The sequence below is a fragment of the Lissotriton helveticus genome, chromosome 2_1 (assembly GCF_964261635.1).
Source record: "Lissotriton helveticus chromosome 2_1, aLisHel1.1, whole genome shotgun sequence".
Taxonomy (NCBI): domain Eukaryota; kingdom Metazoa; phylum Chordata; class Amphibia; order Caudata; family Salamandridae; genus Lissotriton; species Lissotriton helveticus.
In genome coordinates, this window is record NC_136059.1 from 1,903,138,843 (window position 1) to 1,903,159,616 (window position 20,774).

Genomic DNA, 20,774 nt, shown 5'->3' on the forward strand with positions numbered 1-20,774 from the left:
AGCAGAGCAGTCCGCAGACACTCACCAGCGCCATCAGCCGGCCGTCATCCTTCATAGCGAGATAGCGGTTTGCACAGACTCCCTTGATGGACACCACACCGCGCTCTTCTGCTTGAAGCTGCAGTTTAACTGGAGGAAATGAAGAGGGTGCGAGTTAAGTCTCAAGAACTATAACATCTCCAATAAACACTCAGCTCTGTAGCCTAAAACATGAATGACATTCTATTCTTTTCAAGTTTTAAACAAACCACTCTTCACAACAAACAAAACTAAGCGCAAACACTTACAGCATGTAAACAAACGTTGCAGTATGTGTGGAAATCTCGGAAATGACATGATTAAAGAAGTCCAGATCTCATCTTTCATCCTATAGGCCACAGGTAAAAGTTCCTTTCTGTAAGTCAAGTTGTCATCATACAAAGAATGAAAAACGATCAAATTGCCACTAGGCGCACAACCTGCCCCAATGAATGTCTCCACTCAAACTTGCTTTATAAGAGTAGGAATAAACTGCGTTTTTCTGAAAGTTATATTATTTTTTTTTTTAAACAAGTACATTGTAATGTATCAGAATTACTGAAAGGTTACGGCTTTATTATTTATGGCTCTGTGCTGTACCATTTGATTTACGGTTTCTGTGACGTAAGAGGATCAAATTAATGTTGCACTTGATATCATGGCCTTGTTAATGCAACTTTTAAAAAGAAAAAATGGAAACTTTGAAGTTGAATTTTTTTAAGTAGGCGGTGGTCCTTGGGACCACTGCTTCCTCTTAAAAAATATTTTTCAACATTCTCAAAGGGTAAGGGGTCCCAAGGGCACTCATTCCCAAATACAAATCGGGTACCGCCACTTTTAAAATGGTGGTGGTACCCTTGGTGGTATTACTCTTTAGCGAACGAAATTTGGTTGCAAAACAGTAATATATACCACACCGATTCGGTATTTGGAGGGGACGCACAAAACACCCCCCTTCCAAATACTGAATCGCAAATGCAAACTGTGATTTGGTAACAAGTTACTGAACTGCATTGTGTACCTTTGAAAAAGCATTTTTCTGGTTAATAATATGCCTGATTCTCTATTTCGACTTAGTGCCAAATGGGATCATGATGTAGCTGGACTTTAGGAGGAATGGCTCGAAGCCCTCGCTTTACCTAGGGAAACAGCCATTTCTTCAACGCTCAGACTTGTACAACTCAAAATACTTCACAGAACATATCTTGCAGGACCAACACTGGTCAAAATGGGCTTTCGATCGACTCGGACTGTATTAGGAAATGTGGGCAGGAGGGCTCTTTTATACATATACTCTGGGATTGTGCGGTAATCCAAGGGTTTTGGGCCGAGGTGACTAGAAGCATGAAGGAAGTGATGGGTACCCAAATAGATAGCAATATAAAGACATGCCTTATTAATATCTGGGACCTTACTGACCTCAACACTAAAGAAAGAATATGGGTGACACTTGGACTGATGATAGCCAAAAGGAACATAGCCAGATTGTGAGGGGCGCACAAATCTCCGTCCTTGGGAATGTGGGACAAGGACATGGATCATTGTATGTTTACTGAGAAGACAGTGTATGAATCTAGAGGCTGCCCTAACAAATGGACACAAATTTGGTGCAAGTGGAATGAATATAGGTGATTGATCTGTGAACCACCATTGACAAGACGAAGGCAGGAGTCGAAATAGACGGGTCCTATATCGATGGATTGTGTATTGTTTTAACTGTTTAACTGTATATACAATTATGTGCCTAAAGGGAACGAATCAGCGGAGAACCAACTGGTACATCGTTTGTAAATTAATTTTACTTATGTGACCTTGTCATTAAACAATAAAATTATTTTAAAAAAAGAAAAAAACATTTTTCCAGTCGCGAATCGGGCCATTTTCGATTGGAAAAAATGCTTTGTGCATCTGGCCCCGAGTTCAATAAAATATAGAGCAAAACAGTGCAAAAAAACACAAGCAAAAGTGTTGGTCTAGCCACTGAAAAAACAGCCTCATCAATGCGCATGCTGGTTGAGGAGAGGAAATATAACTGTTGTTTGGTTCCAGTACCTCCAAGGCTGTACTGCATTTCCTTTTGTTTGAGTGAATGCTTTTCTTTTTACACAGGTCTCTATAAAATGCCCCTTGCCTTCCCCAAGCCACCAGAGCTTTCTGCAGAGGCCCTGTAAACCGAAAATAACTTAATTAAATAAAATGTACAGCATCCAGATTTAAGACATCCTCATTCCCTACTCCTCATCCTTACTTATGCCAATTTCTCGGCCATCATCCCTACTTCTTATCCATCATCCCTACTTCACATCCATAATCCCTCCATCTCAACCCTACTTCTCATTTATCACCCCTACTTCTCATCCATCATCCCTATACTCATCCATCACCCCTTTGGCAAACAATTGGCATTTGGAAAAAATACTATCATATAAAGGAAGCAATTACACCCATGACCCTGTCTTAGTAAAAATACCTTTGTAAGCAGATAACATCTATTGTCACAATAAAACCTTCTGTTGGCAAGATAATCATCCATTTCAAAGGGGAAAATGGCTTCTTTGAAGAGTTTGGGGCATGGTAACTAAGTTACAAATGGCAAGAGGCTTAAGAAGGATGACAGAGTAAAGGAAAAAATAAAAGTAGTGCCTCAATCACAGTGCAATCAGCACAAGGACAGCAATCAAGCTGAAGCAATCAGTACTTGGTCCATGCTCTAGTTAAAAGAAAAGGACGTGAAGTCAGAATGCACTAGCCAATTAAAAGGCAGCAAATAACAGCAACAATTAAACTAACACATTTTGCTGAGAATGGACAACGTCTCTGTGTTTTGTTACATCAACTGCCTGGGAGGGTCCAAGTCAAGGACGTTGCCCGAACTGGCCAAAGATTTGTGGCATTTGTTCCAGGGCTTTTGAGCCAAGCTGTGCAAATTACCCAGAAGGCTTACAGTATCTGTATGACAGTGGACGTTCATCTCTGTCGAGTTCACCAGCTTCTGATTTCTATTAAGAAGCTGTTTGAGATGGTTTTGTCTCTTCAATTCTAGGTGAGTATGGTCAACCATGTCAGAAGCAGGTATTGATTTCTAGATACAAGCACATTCTGCTACTTAGGCTATGGGTTCCAAAGTAGGGGCAGAACAGAGGATATACTCAATGGAGTGGAATGGTCTTATAACTGTGCCTTCAAAAGGTTTTACTTTAAACCGGTGGGAAATATAAACTCTTTGGTGGTAAGCAAGCTTCGAACTAGCATAATCCTTGCATCCGTTTCCAATGTAGAATGAAAAGTTTTCTAGTTAAAATAATTAACGAAGCTCTTGAAATTGTTGAGGAGTTTTATTATTTGGGGGTGCGGTTCTGTACAAGGGGGTTTGCCAGCGTGTGGTGAGATTAGGGTCTTTTTAATTTTTTTAAAATACTTTATTTTTCAATTTTCAGATAGGTAATACAGCTTCTATCCCCCCATGGCATCTTTAAAAAAAAAAACACATTCGTTCACAGATCGAGGGACTCATTATGGCACATTTGCGGAGTATGGCGACTTCTGAAAGTATACAAGACAATGCAGTTAAGCGGTGGAACATCAGCTTAATCGTGAACACGTGAGGATATCAGGTCAGGCACAGCATCCTGCGCAAGTTCAGGAACCCCCCTCCCCTTTCTCCCTCCGAGTCACACTCAGAGAACAACTCCCCACTTGTCCCCTCAGAATCACTGGGTGACGAGGACCCCTCCGCCGCCAGCCCGGTCATGCACATGGTTCGCCACGCTAGCAAATCCTCATTCAGTTTCTCATCCCTCCTAGTACGTTGCATATGTGTTTCTTCTGCTAGTGTCCATTCTTTCACATCTCTGAGCCATGCATCCACCTCTGGGGCCCGCTGTCCCATCCATGTAATGGCAACCCTGCGCCTGGCCAGCACTAGCATCAATTGTAATAGCTTATAGAAGAGTTTCCGCTTCCTTGGCTTCGGGACCAATGCCAACAGACAATGTATGGGCGTGATCTCTATTCGGAGTCCCGTGGTGGTCCCCACTCGGGTTACTACCTCTGACCAACATCTCCCCACCAACGGACATTCCCAAGCCAGGAGCAAGAATCCTGCCCCCCCCCTGCGCCGCATCTAGGGCAATTGTCTCTACCTCTGCCCGAGAATCGACTGATCGACTTCGGGGTAAGGTAGGCGCGGTGCAAAAAATTGAAGTGGATAAGTTTAAATCTCGCATTACAAGAGACCCTCCGGGTGAGGGTCCCCACCCGCGCCCTTCGACTCTGTGTCAGAGCCACTCCCAGATCTGCCTCCCAAGCCGCCATGCCGGCGGCACCGGAGGCGCAGAGTCCCGCTTCATAGCCGCATACAGCAAAGTTATTAGTCTACGTCCTCTTCCGCAGGACAACATAATATGCAACGTATGGGACATCGGTGGAATCTCCGGACACTGTGGCAAAATTGAGCGTACTATGGTGCGCAGCGCCTGGTAATGTATATATTGGCTGCTGCCTAGGCCAAAGGACTCCACTGCCTGTTCGTAGGTCACAAAGCTCTCTGAGGGATACAGGTCAGCCAGAACCTCGCAGCCCCCAATTCTCCACTCCCGAAAAGACATCTGATGTTCTAACTCCACTATTGGGGCCAGGCTCCAGAGTGGCAGATCTCTGTGGAACGGGGCTGACCGTTGCACCCGTTCTATGACGCGTTGCCATACGCCCGCCGTATGTTTGACCACATAAGGCAGTCCTGTGTCAGCACCTGCCCCTCGCATCAGTGCCCTATGTAGCTCCTGCACTGTCGCCCTTCCTGCGAGCAACTGCGTCTCCCATACATCAGCGTCCGCAAACCATCTGGCCGCCAGGAGCAACTGTGCCGCATAATAATAAAGATCAAAGCGTGGGGCCTCCAGGCCGCCCTCCTCAAAGGAGCGCACTAGGGTACGGAGGGCTACTCTGCTCCTCCTACCCGCCCAAAGCAGAGCTGTGAGCAGGGTGTTGAGGGTTCGAAAGATCTTTGGCGGAAGTGGGCACAATGTGTTCTGAAGGACATACAATGTCATTGGCAGCATCACCATCTTGGATATGGCCAGTCGCCCCATTAGGGACAGCGGGAGCGTGTTCCAGAAGGACACTGAGCTCCGGAGAGACTTTATGACCCGATCTATATTACGGGCCAGGGACTGTTCCACAGAAGAGGTCACCTGAATACCCAAATAGCGAAAACTGGTGTGCTCCCAGCGGAGCCCCAATTCTGGCAGTTCGTCCTGGGGGACCGCTGCAAATCCCGATAGTGGGAAAATGAGGGACTTACTCCGGTTGATCCGCAACCCTGACGCCTCGCCAAAGCGGTCCAGGTGCTGTAGCAATCTCGGGAGTGCCTCTCTCGGAGATGCCAGATAGAATAAGGCATCATCCGCATACAGCGACAATACGTTGCATGTGTCACTCACTTGAATGCCCCATTGCCTCATCTCAGACCGTAAGAAGACGGCAAAGGGCTCGATTGCGAGGGCGAAAAGCAGCGGCGAAAGGGGGCACCCCTGTCTCGTGCCCCGCTCCAGCCGCCACTCCCCCGACCTCGCAGCTCCCAGACGCACCCTGGCTCTCGGGGAGCTATGTAGGATGCTGATCCAACGTCGGAAGGTGGGCCCGAGTCCCAATCCACTGTGTCAAATGCCTTGGCCAGGTCTATTGAGACCAAGACCGTCTGCTCGTCCCTGTCGCTCATCTCGTGCTGGATATGATTTAAACGTCTTAAATTCATTGCCGTGTTCCGCCCGGGGATAAAACCACTTTGGTCCTAATGAACTAAGTGCGCCATGTGGGGCGCCAGGCGTAAGGCCAAGAGCTTGGTCAGTATTTTGACGTCCGCGTTGATCATGGTTATCGGCCTATATGCCGAAGGGTCATGCTTGTCCCCCCCGGCTTCAGGAGCATGCATATTTCCCCCTGGGCCATACTCTGTGGGAGCACTCCGCTAACGAACGCCTCGTGAAAAACTTGGAGAAGGAGCAGAGCCAAGACTTCCCCGTATTCCTGGTAAAATTCTGACGGGAAACCGTCGCTCCCAGGCGCTTTTGCGCGTGGCAAACGGGCCAACGCCCCCCGGACCTCTGCTAACATCAGCACCGCGTCCAGCTCCTCCCTATCAGACTCTGAAAGGGTCAACACAGGTAGGTCCCGCAAGTAAGGGAGATATGTGTTTTCCGAAACAGCAGGGTCCGCCGTGTAGACTTCCTGCAGATGGGACTGAAGGACCCCAAGGACCGCCCGCTCTGAATACACCACTTGTCCGTTCTTGTCCCTCAAGGCCACTATGCGCTCCGGAGTTTGCTCTCTCCTCAATATCCATGCCAGGAGCCGCCCTGATTTATCGCCCTCCCTGTGAAGGCGCTGCCTGTATTGGCCCAGTGTGTATTTATCAAGCCTGTCTAATACATCATGTATCCTTGCGCGGGCCTCCAGTTCCTCCCGCTGCTGTTGGGCACTGGGGTACGTTACAAGCTGGGCCTGCAGCAGGGCGGCCTCCTCATTCTGGAGATCCCGGAGGAGTTGCTTCCTCACTCCGTATGCGAGCCCCATACAAGCTCCCCTTACTACCGCCTTCAGGCCCTCCCACCTAGTGGCTGCTGATAAGCCCCCCTGCCCCCAGTTGAGATCCACGTAATCCCCAATGGCCGACTCCACATGCGCCTTTCCTCTTTGGTCTTGAAGTATATCTACCGGAAGCCTCCAGGCCCGAAGACGAGCTGTCGAAGGCCCCCATTTAACCATACACGCCACCGGCAAGTGGTCCGACAGGAAACGTGCCTGGTGAGCAACTTCCACTTCCATATCGATCCCCGTGTTCGCCACTAGGATTCTATCCAGACGACTGTGAGTATTGTGTGTGGGGGAGAAGCAGGTGTATACCTTTTGTGTTGGGTGCCGCTGGCGCCAGACATCCGTCACCCGTATGTTACTCATGACCTCCCCAAGCTTCACAGTCATACAGGGCTTCGTGCCCTCCCTGGGCGGGGATCTATCTAGGGCCGGGTCCAATATGCAGTTGAAATCCCCACACCAAAGCGTCAGGGTCCCCAAATCGTGAACCAGTACATCCTGCAGATCCCCATAGAAGGCCGGGTCGTCAATGTTGGGTGCGTATGAATTTAGAATAACAATCTCCCTGCCGTCCAGCTTAGCCTGGAGGAGCAGGTATCGACCGTTGATATCCGCCTCCATATACTGCATGGCGAACGGCACCCCCGGGGCCACCCAGATTAAAACTCCCCATGCGTATGTGGAGTAGGACGCATGATACATTTGTCCTCGCCATTTTTTGGCCAACTTCTGCGCCCCGTCATCCACCAAGTGGGTCTCCTGAAGGCAAGCAATGGACAGCCCATGTCTGCGGAGGAAGGAGAGGACCCTGTATCTTTTAGTGCACGTGCCTAACCCCTTCACATTCCAGCTCATGAACTTGTAACCCATAATGCATTCTCCATCTCGTCCCACCACACCCTCTCACTTCCAGAGCCATCCCCCACTCGTGCCCGATCCGTGATACAAACAATGCCAAAAACAGTCCCCTCAAACAGTCCCTTCAAACTCACCCCCCTCCCACGAGCAATATAGCGGTAACCATCAAATATGTCCATATGCCCTTTCCCTGCCGGTGTCAGGACGTGCACAGCATCCCCATTCACCCAACTTGATAAAGTTCACTCAAAAACAAGAGCAAAGAACTCCCTCCCCCCCACCCCGGCTCCCCGCAGGCCTAGATCAATGCTTCCTCGCCGGGCTCAAACTATCAGTTTGTAAACAGCTCCCCCCAACTTCCTGAAGATTCATCTCAGTAAACTGACTTCTTGTCCATTGCACACACTCCATTCCCCCGCCATGTAGACAGTTCAAGAAGGATCCACCGTCTCAGGGGTCCCAACCCCCGCAGTCTCAGGGATCTCCGCCGCAGTTATTGACATGTCCCCTGTCCGGAGCGGCAGTGTGTCAGGGACCAATACTTCTGCATCTCCCACGGACGTCGAGGGCATCTCCCCATCTTCCCCCTCGGGGGGCTCCAGAAGCAAGGCACAGTCTGATCCCACTAGCACTCTATGCCTCTCCCCGCTCGCTGCCGCCTCAGACCGTTGTCGTCTTCTGTTCACCGCCTCCGCGGGGCTCGAGTTCCCCATTCAGCTCTGTTTCCTCCCCGTTCGCCAGGCGTCAGGTCGTCTCCGCGAATCTCCAGCCATTCTCAGACCTCTTCCGGGCACTCGAAGAAATGGGCCTTCTCCTGGGCCAGCACCTTCAATTTGGCCGGATATAGCAACATGTACTGCAAGCCCATCTCTCGGAGCTTCCGTTTGACTCCTAGGAAGGATTTCCTCTGTTCTTGGACTTGCTGGGTGTAGTCCAGATATATGGAGATTCTGTTGCTTTCATAGGAGAGGTCCCTTGACTCCCTAGCCGCCTTTAGGATACAGTCACGGTCCCTGTAATTGAGAATTTTTGCAATCAGGGCTCTCGGGGGGGGGGGGGGGGGGGGCGATCGTGGCCGCGGGACCAGCGCCCTGTGAGCTCGCTTTATCACGAATACCTCCGAGAGACCCCTCGGGCAAAGTTGCGTTCTAATCCAGCCCTCTAGGAAGCATTCCGCATTTCCTGCCTCTGCCCGCTCCGGCACGCCGAGGACTCTAATGTTGCTGAGACGCGCCCTCCCTTCTGCGTCTTCCGCTCTTCTCTCCAGAGCCCCGGTCGTAGCCTTGAGTTGAGCAACAGTCTGTTTGAGAGTCGCCACCTCTCCCTGCAGCTCTGTGATGTTGTCCTCTGCGTCAGAGACCTTATCGGCCACCTTCCTCAGGTCCGTCCGCAGTTGGTTGACATCTATGGAGACCGTCTCAATTTGTCGCTCCAAAGCCGAGTGCGAACCCTGGATCGCCTTCAAGAGCTCCGCGCGGGAGGGCTCCCCGGGCCCCTCCGCCCCCTCGTCCTGCCCCGTCTGTCGCGTGATCCTCTGGGATGGGAGCCTTTGAGTGGCAAACTGCGTAATGGTGTTCTGTTGCATGGATCGCGACATTTTGTCCTTATGCATTGCTGGTGTCCCGAAACCCTCTGTCTGCACCCCGGTGGGCCGTCAGACCGTCGGTGGCTCTTAATTTGTCCGCGTTCAGGGCAGCGTCCGTTCCCAGGGTACCTTCTCGCCGTCCGGCGTTGGTCAGCAGTCGTCACCCGTTCAGGGACGCCTCTACCGCTGCCCCTCTGGTCCGTGTCCCCCAGCCGCGTGTCCCGACCGAGTGTTCAGGGGGAACAGGGACCGCAGTCAGGCCCCACCGCCGCTTCCAGGTTCGCAAACCGGTGCCTGGTCCCGAAGGGGACACTGTCGCAGGTTTTTGTCCCAAGCAGCCAGGGCATCCCAGGGGCGGCGCAGACGGGGTTAACGGGGCCCACTCGAGGAGCTTCACTCACCACTGCTCACTGCCGTCTCACTTGCCGGGCTCCCACGCCCGGGGGCCCAAGGTGACTCCAGGGCCCTCCGTAGGCTCCTATCCTAGCCGCTCCCGCCCGCAAGCTCCGGGCGAAGTGGGCGTCACGCTGCAATGCTTAGGGCTCCCCTCCGCTGCAGGCCACCTCCACAGGTCTTCCGACGAGCCCGCCGGGCGCCCCCGCAAACTCCACAGTCTCCGGTCGTCCCCACAAGCGGCCGGGTCGTCTCCCCTCAGGAGCTGGGCCGGGGTGCCCACAGTACTACCCGGCCTGGCAGCCGCGTGTTTCCCACGCCCGGGGACCCAAGGTGACAATAGGGTCCCCGCGACCTCCCCGCCAAAAGCGTCCTGTCCACAAGTACCGGGCTCGGGGTGCCTCGCTTCTCCTCACCTCCAGGCGCGGAGGCCGATACTCAAGGCTCCTCCCCTCTGCTGATCGCCTCTGCCTGTCCCCCGACAAGCCCGTCGGGGACCCGTGCAATCTCTACGGTCTCCAGCCGGACCTCTGCAACAGTGCCTCCCAGCAGCTCAAGAGAGGAGCCGGGGCACCCACGATATTTCCCGGCCTCTCCGCTGCGATCACACGCCGGCAGCTTGATTTCAAGCACGACGTCAAGCACTTTGCAGGCTTCGCTCGCTGAGTATTAGTTGGCTGGCAGTGCTACTATAATAACAAGCATTTACAATGCAATGGCCTCTGCATTGTTAGAGCTATTGGCATTGCTCATGACATTATTTTTATTTATGTTTTTGTTTTTTAAAACATATAAATAAATGGCATTGTCATTTACAATGTCAATACCTTATCTCTCGCAAATGCGAGACCTGTTGCATTTGCACCCACACACAGAGCCTCCCACACAAAGCCACCCATACACACATACAGAGCCACCCACACAGAGCCACACACACAGAGCCACACACACACACACACTGCCACCCACACACACACAGAGCCACCCACACAGAGCCACCTACACACACACACAGAGCCACCCTCACACAGACCCACCTACACACACAGAGCCACCCTCACACAGACCCACCTACAAAAAAAGCTACCCACACAGAGCCACACACACAGAGCCCAACACACACACAGAGCACAACACACACACAGAGCCCCACACACAGACAGAGCCACACACAGACAGAGCCACACACACACACACACACACACACACACACACACACACACACACACACACCCACACACACACACAGAGCCACACACACAGAGCCCCACTCACACAGAGCCACATACAGAGCCACACACACACAGAGCCACACACACACAGAGCCACACACACACAGAGCCAAACACACAGATCCACACACACACACAGAGCCACACACACACACACACAGCCACACACATATACACAGAGCCACACACACACACAGAGCCACACACACACACAGAGTGCCACACACACACACAGAGCGCCACACACACACACAGAGCGCCACACACACACACACACACAGAGCCACACACACAGAGCCACACACACACTCAGAGCCACACACACACACACAGCCACACACATATACACAGAGCCACACACACACACAGAGCCACACACACACACAGAGTGCCACACACACACACAGAGCACCACACACACACACACAGAGCCACACAAGCACACACACAGAGCCACACACACAAACACACACCCGATTATATTAAATGGAAGATAAACACTGGAGGATGAGTACTCCGCGCACACATACGCCCGTCAGACAAATCGTAAGGCATTAAAGATAAAACTGGATGGTTAACAGTCTTTATAACCCAAAACTGAAAAGTGAGCATGGGGCATTTTCCCCGTCTCCTACTATGGTGACGCCAGTGAGCGGCAGGCTCCCAAGTGATAATTCTCATCCATATCCACATGGTACACATGCATTAACACCTCGATTCCATGCACTCTGAGAAAAATTAAAACACCAGTATCCACGCCAACAGCATTAACACAGGACCACCGTTTTAAACCTTGAACAATATATTATTCAGGAGTAAGAATGTGAGTGTTACACTGCATTCTGGTACTTGCAGTTCAGGGTTTTTAGAGGAATATAAATCAAAACTGCCAGTGCCAGACTCAAAGTAAACTCATCAGCCTCCACGGGTCCACGGCCAGACTGCTGACACGCTGGGCACTTGGGCCAGTAACTAGTAACCAGACAGCATTCACACAGGTTGCCACATCCAAGCCTGAGCGGCCCTGCAGGTGCTGCGCACTGGCAGACGGCCATGCTGCCCTCTGCACGGACTGCAACCATGAAACAGGGAAAGGCCGCGAGAGTGGATCGCAGTTTCTGGCGCACTCTTGTGATTTTAGCACCCCACGAGTGAGCATTGTGTGAGCCCCTGGACTCTCCCGCTGCCGTAGAGAACCGGGGGTCCCGGGCATGGCTTCATCTTCTAGTTCCCGGGGGCAGCAGCGCTCAGTCCGCAGCTGAGGGGCAGTAATGCCCAAGTAGTCTGAACAGGTTACGGACACCGAGTTTCCTGCATGTTGTCGCCTGATGATGCGTAGTTAGTTGCAGAGGACAGAATCATATTACCCTAATACGAACGCTGCCGGGAGTTGCGGATATATGAGTGTACTTGAATAGTTTGATCACCGGAAAGTCTGCAAATAAAGCGCACTCTCGCATCCCTGTGAATTTCGCCTTCTCTGTGCGAGTGGGATGGGCGCCAAAAGGCGCTCCCCACTGTCCTCTTTACACTTTTACTGCCCGAGGCAGGAGGCAGCTCAGGGATTTATGTTCCCGCTGAGCTTCCATGTGAAGCCCGGGCTGCTGGCTCCGAGGCCTGGTGGTGGAGGAGGGAGCAGGAGGGCGCGCAAGGGATGTCGGAGGGCCCGGGTCCTAGAATCCCCAGCGTCCGCCCGCCCGCCCGCAGCAGCACCGAGGCGAAGTGCCCCCCTAACTGTGCCAAGACATCGCCGGGTCCGCAGAGCGCCCTCAGGGCGCCGATCAGGGAGATCCCGGACTGCGACAGGCTCTGACGGCCTCCAGGGGCCCGCCATCCCAGACTGGCATGGATGCCCGCATCGGGGCACGGAGAGGGGCTAAAAATAGACTCACGGCCGAGGCGCCTCGGCCGAGTAGCCCCCACTGAGGGAAGGGGAGGGAGGGGAGGCACTGTGAGTCAGCACATCTCTGTCCCTCGGGTAGGGCCGATGAGGGGCTCCAGCTCTGATCGGCACGGGCTGGGGCAGCCAGGGTAGGGAAGAGGGAGGGCACCGAGGGGTGGGGAGGAGCACAGAAGGGGCAGAGAGAGAGACAGAGGGAAAGAGAAGGCCATTTGCATTTAAGCCCCGTCCTTTTCAGACTGGGGGGCGTGTTTTGGTCCGATGATGTCACGAATAGAAAGAACATGAAAAAACACGCCCCTCAATCCGAAACGGACCGGGCTTAAAGGGACAGACAGAGCTCTTCTCCAATGGCTGGCCGCCGTTTAGGAAGCCAGCCAATGGAGAAGAGCTGGCTCGTTTACCTCCCTACTAGAAGACATAATTTCTCGCCAGCAAGACTGCGCAAGCGCAGCCTACGCAGGCCGAGACCTAAAAAGCAGAGGAGATACACTGAATAGATGCTACTGCTAAATAAACTGAATGGGGCATATTAGCAAGAAATGGCGATAACTATCGCTAACCTAGGTTAGCGCTAGTTTTTTTATCTCCGTTGATCCCCGCAAGTTATCGCCCTGTTAGCGACGTATTAACCAACGTGTTGCTGATAAGGCGATAGCTTCACGGAAAACTGCCGCTAACAGCGTGATGCCCTTAGCGACTTAAAAAGGCATGCTAAACAGCAAGTGTGGACTTAGCCTATCAGTCCACCTCCAACATGAGCGATGTACAAATAAAAGTATAATTGCAGATTTGAGAAGCCAGGGCCCAGTGCAGCACACATCAACAACCCCTTCAAGCCACCCAACATGCCGGTTGACCAGGATGAGAGTCTGGATGCCTCACTGGATCTGCGTCTGGTTCCTGGTTCCCTCGCTGGACCTGGGTCTGGTTCCTGGATCCCTCATTGGACCTGCGTCTGGTTCCTGGATCCCTTGCTGGACTTGCATTTGGTTCCTGGATCCCTCGCTGGACCTGCATCTGCTTCCTGAATCCCTCGCTGGACCTGCGTCTGATTCCTGGATCCCTCGCTGGACCTGCGTCTGGGGCCTGGAGTGGGATCGCAATAACTGTGGAGTCGATGAGCCGTGGCGGGAGACATTGATGTGCGACGATCGCCCGTACCTGGTGGTGAAGTCTGGCAGGTCGCATGGAGACACATAGCTGACCTCTTTGAGAAGCCTGCCTTGTGCACCTTGGAGCAGTCAATGGTAGAGGTGATCCTGCGCAACAACGTAGTGAGGTCCGCTTCGCATACTACAATCCACCACTACACCGGTGTGCACGGAGGGGATTACCAACGGTGGGTGCCGTCTCCCTGCATCACAGGACGGATGATGTTGGGCTGGCCGGACGCTCTGGAGCCTGAGATCCCTGTGCTACGCCGAACTTGTATGTTCTGAGCGCTACAACTACACACCTAAGGGAGCCCTGCTGCATCAACTGCATCGGGTGGTTCACCAGCGGACTACGAGGTGACTGCTGTACCCAGCCCAGTGAAAGCACACCTGGCTCAGGCTCCTGCTGGCTGTGTCACAGATTTTGAGCGAGTGCAGTGGACTGCGCCACGGGGTCAATGTCCAGGTATGGAGAAGGTGGTACGTGTAGCGCAGAAGGGCCGAGGGGGGAGTCGCTCATGCCAATCACACATAGATGACGCACCCCCAGTGGCGGCTCCACCACTATGTTGGAAGAGCGTTGTCCCACCACTTCAAGCAGGGCAGAAGAGGAACAATCATCACATGATGATAACTCAATCAATCACTCACTCAGGGGAATTGTAAGTGCGCCACTCAACCGCGAGGGTCTTGCGTCACTGAGGGGGGGGCACAGATCTGTTAGCTGAAGAGCCAGGTCTTGAGGGTCTTCCTGAAGGTGTTCAGGGCGTGGGCACCTCTGATGTCTGCCGGTAGCTCGTTCCAGGTATTGGATGCAATGTGGGAGAAGGACCTTCCGCCTGCTCTGGCTCTGTGTATGCGCGGGGTTTCAGACAGTGCGGGTTGGAAGATCGGATGTCTCATCTGTGTATGTGGTTCTGTTGTTGAGGTATTTGATTAAGTTGTTGTGTAGGTATTTGTAGGCATTAGTGATGAGTTTGAAGGTGACTCATTTGACCACGGGGAGACAGTGGAGTCTACATAGGTGTTGGCTGATGTGTCAGTGCCGGGGGATGCCGAGGACGAGTCTGGTGACGGTGTACTGTAATGTTGGTAGTTTGTGGAGTAGGGACTTTTAAACAGCAGCCTAGAGTGCATTTCCATAGTCCATTCTGCTGGTGATGAGTGCACGGGTGACTGTCTTTCTTGACTCTGGGGGTATCCATTTGAAGGTTTTGTGAAGGATGCGGAGGGTGTTGAAGCAGCAGGAGGTGACAGCGTAAACCTGTCTGTTCATGGTATTTTTGATCTTGAGGTGGCACTAGGTTCCACGCTTATCGCAGAGCTCTTCAATCAATCAAGCATTTGTAGAGCGCACTAATCACCCGTGAGGGTCTCAAGACGCTGGGGGGGGGGGGGGATTGGTGCAGCTACTGCTCGAACAGCCAGGTCTTGAGACGGATGTATGACGTTACAACGCATACTTTTACAACGCCTACCTTTACATCGCAAGTTGTACAACGCATACCATTACAACGCATAATGCTTTTGGGCGCTGGATAGTGAATAGTTTAATTTACTATTCCAACTCCAGTCCCCGTGGATAGTAGGGAAGGTGTTGGATAGTACATTAAACCTATTCCCTATCCTAGAGCGCCCCCCAGCGCTATGCGTTGTAATGGTTTGCGTTGTAAAATTTGCGTTGTAATGGTAGTTCGTTGTAAAAGTTTCGTTGTAAAGGCTGTATACCCTTGAGACATCTCCTGAAGGTCAGCAGGTACTGCGTCTGTCGCAGATGGGTGGGGAGGGTGTTCCATGTCTTTGCGGCGAGGTAGGAAAAAGATCTGCCTCCGGTGGTCATCCTGTGGATGCGTGGAACGATGGTGACGAGGCCGAGGTGAGCGGAGTGAAGCTGGCGGTTCGGGGTGTAGAAGGTGAGTCGTTTTTTGAGGTATGCTGGACCGGTGTTGTGGAGTGCTTTGTGAGCGTGGGTGAGGAGCTTGAAGGTGATCCTTGTGTTGACTGGGAGCCAGTGCAGGTCTCTCAGGTGGACTGTGATGTGGGTGTGGCGGGGATGTCAAGGATGAGGTGTGCAGAGGCGTTCTGTATGCATTGTAGTCTCTTCTGGAGTTTGGCCGTTCTTGGGACAGGGTGATGTCTGTTGCTTCGCTGCGTGGGCTGGTGAATTCATGAATTACCTTGAAGAGTTGCCTGGAGTTGGTGGAGTTATTTAGGATTTGGTTGTGGTAGTCCGTCATGGCGTCCTTGTAGGTGGTGAAGATTTCAGGTGTCTTGGTGTTTCTCCAATCCTTCTCTAGGCATCTGCTGCTTCTTGGAGATCAGTGGTGAACCAGGTGGCTTTCCTGGGGTGCTGTTTGTCGGACTTGCGTAGCGGGGTGAGCTTGTATGCGCAGTTGGAGATCCAAGTGTGGAGTTCCTTGCTGCAATGCTGGTGTTGGCTGTATTGGCGCCGGGGTGGTGGTTAAGGTCTGCCGGCAGTGGAGGCAGGTGAACTGGCCATGGGTTATGTTTGGCGAGGCCTGTTGTCAGACTCTGAGTTTTCCCTTGTTGAGTGTGTGGAGGGTGGCTGAGCTATAGCAGGGGGTGGCTCGAGATCCAGGGCTCCTGGCGCTGGTCGCGGTCGGGAAACGGCCGGGAGCAGATGGGCTTGCCTTAGGTGCGCCTTCAGTGCACCAGCAGCGCGCGTCTTCTCCGCAACTACGCAGCGGCTGCCATTAAGTAGGGGAGGAACGATCATCTGGGATACGGGAATGCGCGAGGACAGTGGTGCGGGGCCGCAGAGATAGCAGCTGCGGGAATCGGGAAGTGCGGGCTCAGAGAAGACAAAAATACAGAATGAAAAGGGAAAAACAAAGGATAACTAACTGATGTGATCATGCTATGTATCCTCAGGGTGTGGGAGGGTGGGTAGGACTGCTCCAAACACGGAGCAGGGCATGGGCGGATTGGCACGTCACCTCAAGTGCGCAATGACTGATTGGTCGGCCCACTCATGACGCCCAAAGCAGTCATGCACACTTCCCTGTTCGCAATGCAGGCTGCATTTCAGCCTGCATGGAGAACATGGTCACCCCTCCGGCCCCTGCCTGCATGACGTGTCCCATTGTTGATTACCAATCACACCACCGCATCGCAGTGTTGTGATTGACTCAGGGGAGGAAGCCTGGCTGCCTACTTCCTTTTCATGGAAGCAGACGCAGGAGCGCAGGAGCTACGAAGACATGACACACGGCTTCGAGGTAAGTCTTCCCTCAATAAATTTTTAGCAACACCCACTCACACACACATCCCTGCGTCCATGCACCATCCAGTGTTCTTTCCGGTATTTACCACCTCACAGCTGTCCAACCCCGCACTTCGCAATGGTGGCCGCTGTGTGCCCATGCACAGCGGGCATACCTCTTGTGCCAAAGGAACATGCGTACTTGCAACGCATGGCATAACATCGCATTCCATTCCAATGCATACTAATACTAGGCACATTGTAACAGTAGAATAGGTGTTGCAGAGCGGAGACTTCAAGAACACTGTTCCTACTTCGGTGAGTGCAACCCAAAACTATCCTTTGCACCACAAACCGAACCGTGAAGCCTGGAATTCCTTTTTGAACACCCACAACACACCCGAAAATTCTCATTTGAGACTAATGCACACCCCATTTTTCATATTTTACCCCAAAATACACCCCATTTTTCATATTTTACCCCAAAATAGACCACATTTTTCATATTTATTCCAATTAAGACCCGAAATTTAAATTTTACATACGAAACCCATACCCACCCAAAATACTTAAATTACACCATTACTGATCTCACAATACGTTGTATTCAAATGCGAAGTAACGCACCTGTGTTGTCAGAGTTGCATTGTTAACGATGTACTGCCTGCGTTGTAATGGTCGTCTCCCGAGCCAAAGGCAACCACAGGCTACGACGATTGCGTCCGACTGCCCCTGGACCGCGCTCAGCACCAAGGATCATTCCTCTTGGAAACTGCACCAGTACGCCACCAGCAACCTCCTCGCCATCAACCCTGGATGCCACATCGCCTGCCAGGACCAACCTATGCTTCGGACATCGCCATCGCCGTCACTGACAGCTGCAGTGTCACCCTCAAGGAGCACCCCGACCGTCAGAGAGGAGGCATTGCCATCACCTACAGAAGCACACTCTGACTGACCACGCACTCTAATGACCCAAGGGTGAGCATGTACTACGGCAACCACAAGATCTGGACCAGGCCTATGAACATCCTCTGCGGCACTCTCATGGGCAGGCCCCCCCAGGCCATGGCCTCCATTTGCCAATTCCATTGTAGACCTCATTGCACCTCAGGGTCTCCCATCCACAAATGACGTATCTGTCATTAATTGTGTCATGGAGAGCTGTCCAGTGGCATGCTGTTGCAAGGGGGGCGTAATGAGAAGTGTTGCAACGCTGTCTTGTCACAGTGCAGCACTTTTCATGACTGGGGCACAGGAATGTGCACTATCTTCTTGATGGTGAACATTCCTGCACTGTATTTGTGTCACAGGGCAGCGCAGCAACATTGCCTGCAGTGCTGTCCAGCACCAAAAACATGCATAGATGTGGGCCCAATACTTGTCCCCCTTCTTAAAACCAGTTATTTTCTGGTTTTAAGTTTCTGCAGCTAACGGGCCTTAGCGCAACTTTTTTTTTTCAGCGGGTCCGGGCCATCCTTTCTAATAGGGTGAGTGTGGTTAGCGGGAGGTTTTTTTTCAGTTTTTTTTTTTAGATGGATCACCTCTGTTAGCGGGAGTTTTTGGGATATTTAGAGATGAAATATCTACCTTGCATGTCATTAGCGAAAATTATCGCTGGCATGCAGGGCAATAGAAAAACCGGCTGCTATCGCCGGAAAGCTGTCGCTAACGCCTGTTAGGGACAGCATGCTAATAGGGAGATAAATATATTGCCACTTTAGCGGCACAAAGGTTCTGCTAAAGCGGCTATAAGCCCTTGCTAATATTCCCCAATGTGTTCACTGTTCCGAATACGGATTGTGTTTCCAATTCCTCTCTAGGATTTTATTTTAAGACGCTGCAAGATGACCTATTCTCAGACTCGATTCTAAGGACAGGATTATATGGTCTTGGCATGTGCTACTAAATGCAAATCCAAACACTAAGTTTCACTTTATGTTGTAATTATTTTTTGTGAGGGGCAGACTTTTTGGAAAAGCAATAAAAACAGTGTTTTTCCATTGATTCCTTGGAGCTTTATTCTTCATTCAGTGTTTTAAATTCAGGTCGATCCCTTGCACAAAGTAAAAATTCTCTCACACACACTGGCATATTATAGAAACTGTAATTTCCCGAACTTGCTCTGGAAAGGAAAACAATTATGTTGTTTTGGTTACATGCACCAAAACGGGCAAGTGAAAAATTTGAAACAGGTAATTGATGCAATTAGAGCCTTTAAAAGTACAGCAAATACATTTGCAGCCAATGTCTTACAGTTATATTTATGTTGTTGTACAAATATAGACTATTTCCACTTTTAATACAGAAATTTCATAAACTAGCCAAAGGTTACTTATAAATGTCTTCATTACTCACTGGTAATCTTAGGTACTCCGCGTCCAGGGGGCAAAGTGACCTGCGGGGCAACGTTTGTGTGTGCCCTCTTTTTACACGCCACCGTCAGGACACTTTGGTATGACAAAAGGGGCTGCAGATGCTGGCACAGCCCCTTCTGTAATAAAGATAGTGCTGGTGCATATTTAGCATCAAAGCTTCAAACCTCTGTTCCCTCAGTTGCATGGAGGCATGGCTCAATGCAAATAAAGCAGATTTTTCTCTGTGGCCACATGTATTATAGATGCGAGCGCAAAGGCAAAGAGGCCATCATACTGATTGTGTGCCACTTGGAAGAGAGTAAGGGGCCCAAGGGCCCTCCCAGGCATCACTGTACAGGCTGGTGCACTTAATCACTGTCTCACCTGCAGGGTGCAGCTCTTGCAAATGCAGGCCGAATTGCCACCATCACAGTGAAAGGTGGACTGATTACGCCCCTGTGATTGCTTCAAACAGCCAGTGCAACTTTCAATAATCCACTGTCGTCAGGGCAGGCACCAGTTCGCAGCTACACTGACACTAATGCGTTCAGTGTGATAGAAGGCAATGTCCCTGTAGTATTGGTAGTCCCACTCTGCACCCTGTGCAGCCAGCTAAAAGTGTGCTTGTTGCATCACAGACCAGGGCAGTGCACCCTATCTGTAATTGAGGTCCTCGACTTCCCCATCACTGGCCTTACCACGTGAAGATGAGTCCTTACTAATGAGACAACACCCCAGCCTGCACTATGATTTTGTTTCAGATTTCTTACTTCTATATTCCTGGACATAGTTCCTTTTCTATTCTCCTTGACCAGGGCTCCTACCACCTGATAACATTAAAAGTCTAAGGTCTGGACTGTGCCCAAGAAAACATGGACTCAGAACATTGAAGCCTGCTGTTGACTCATCAGGGCATTACCACTTTGCACTGTCTACCTCATCGCAGTCCCTACTGAGAGATAATTCTCCAAGCCCAACAAGTCGGCTGGCTGCCAGGCCATAAGAACCCAGATCACAAAAATGTAGTTATGAGGGTGATTTATTGGTGATAAAAAAGTGACAAATCCACAGTGACGTAAAACAGAACTCCATAAGAACATGCATATAGCACATTCAAACTGAAGAGTCGGACAAGTGTGTGACGGGAGGGCACCTGCAATTGCTTATCCTCAGCCCAGAAATCAGACATGTCCACAGTCGAAGCCCAAGAGAACCATCTAAACTGCAGACTCATAAGTGGCAGAGACAGCAAACTTGACCAATTGACTGGGGGTCACAGTGATAGGCTTCCTACCCTCCCCACCAGACACAACAGTAACCGAAAAAGACTGACAGGAAAAGCAGGACATAGAGCAAGCTTAATACCAGCAACGCCCTCCAAATATCTACAATATGCAAGGCAGCCTCCTTAGGAACAAAGAGATTCTCATCAACTCCCAGCAAACAATGCCTTCTTT

The 20,774-nt window shown here is 51.3% G+C and overlaps 1 protein-coding gene across 1 annotated transcript in view; it reads right to left on the bottom strand.

Moving 5' to 3' along the window:
* Positions 1 to 20,774, bottom strand: part of FGF2 (fibroblast growth factor 2) — a 453,164-nt gene that overhangs the window by 128,194 nt on the left and 304,196 nt on the right. The window contains exon 2 of the mRNA XM_078676817.1: positions 26 to 129. Within this exon, the coding sequence (XP_078532943.1) occupies positions 26 to 129 (104 nt within the window). The remainder of the gene's footprint in view (positions 1 to 25; positions 130 to 20,774) is intronic.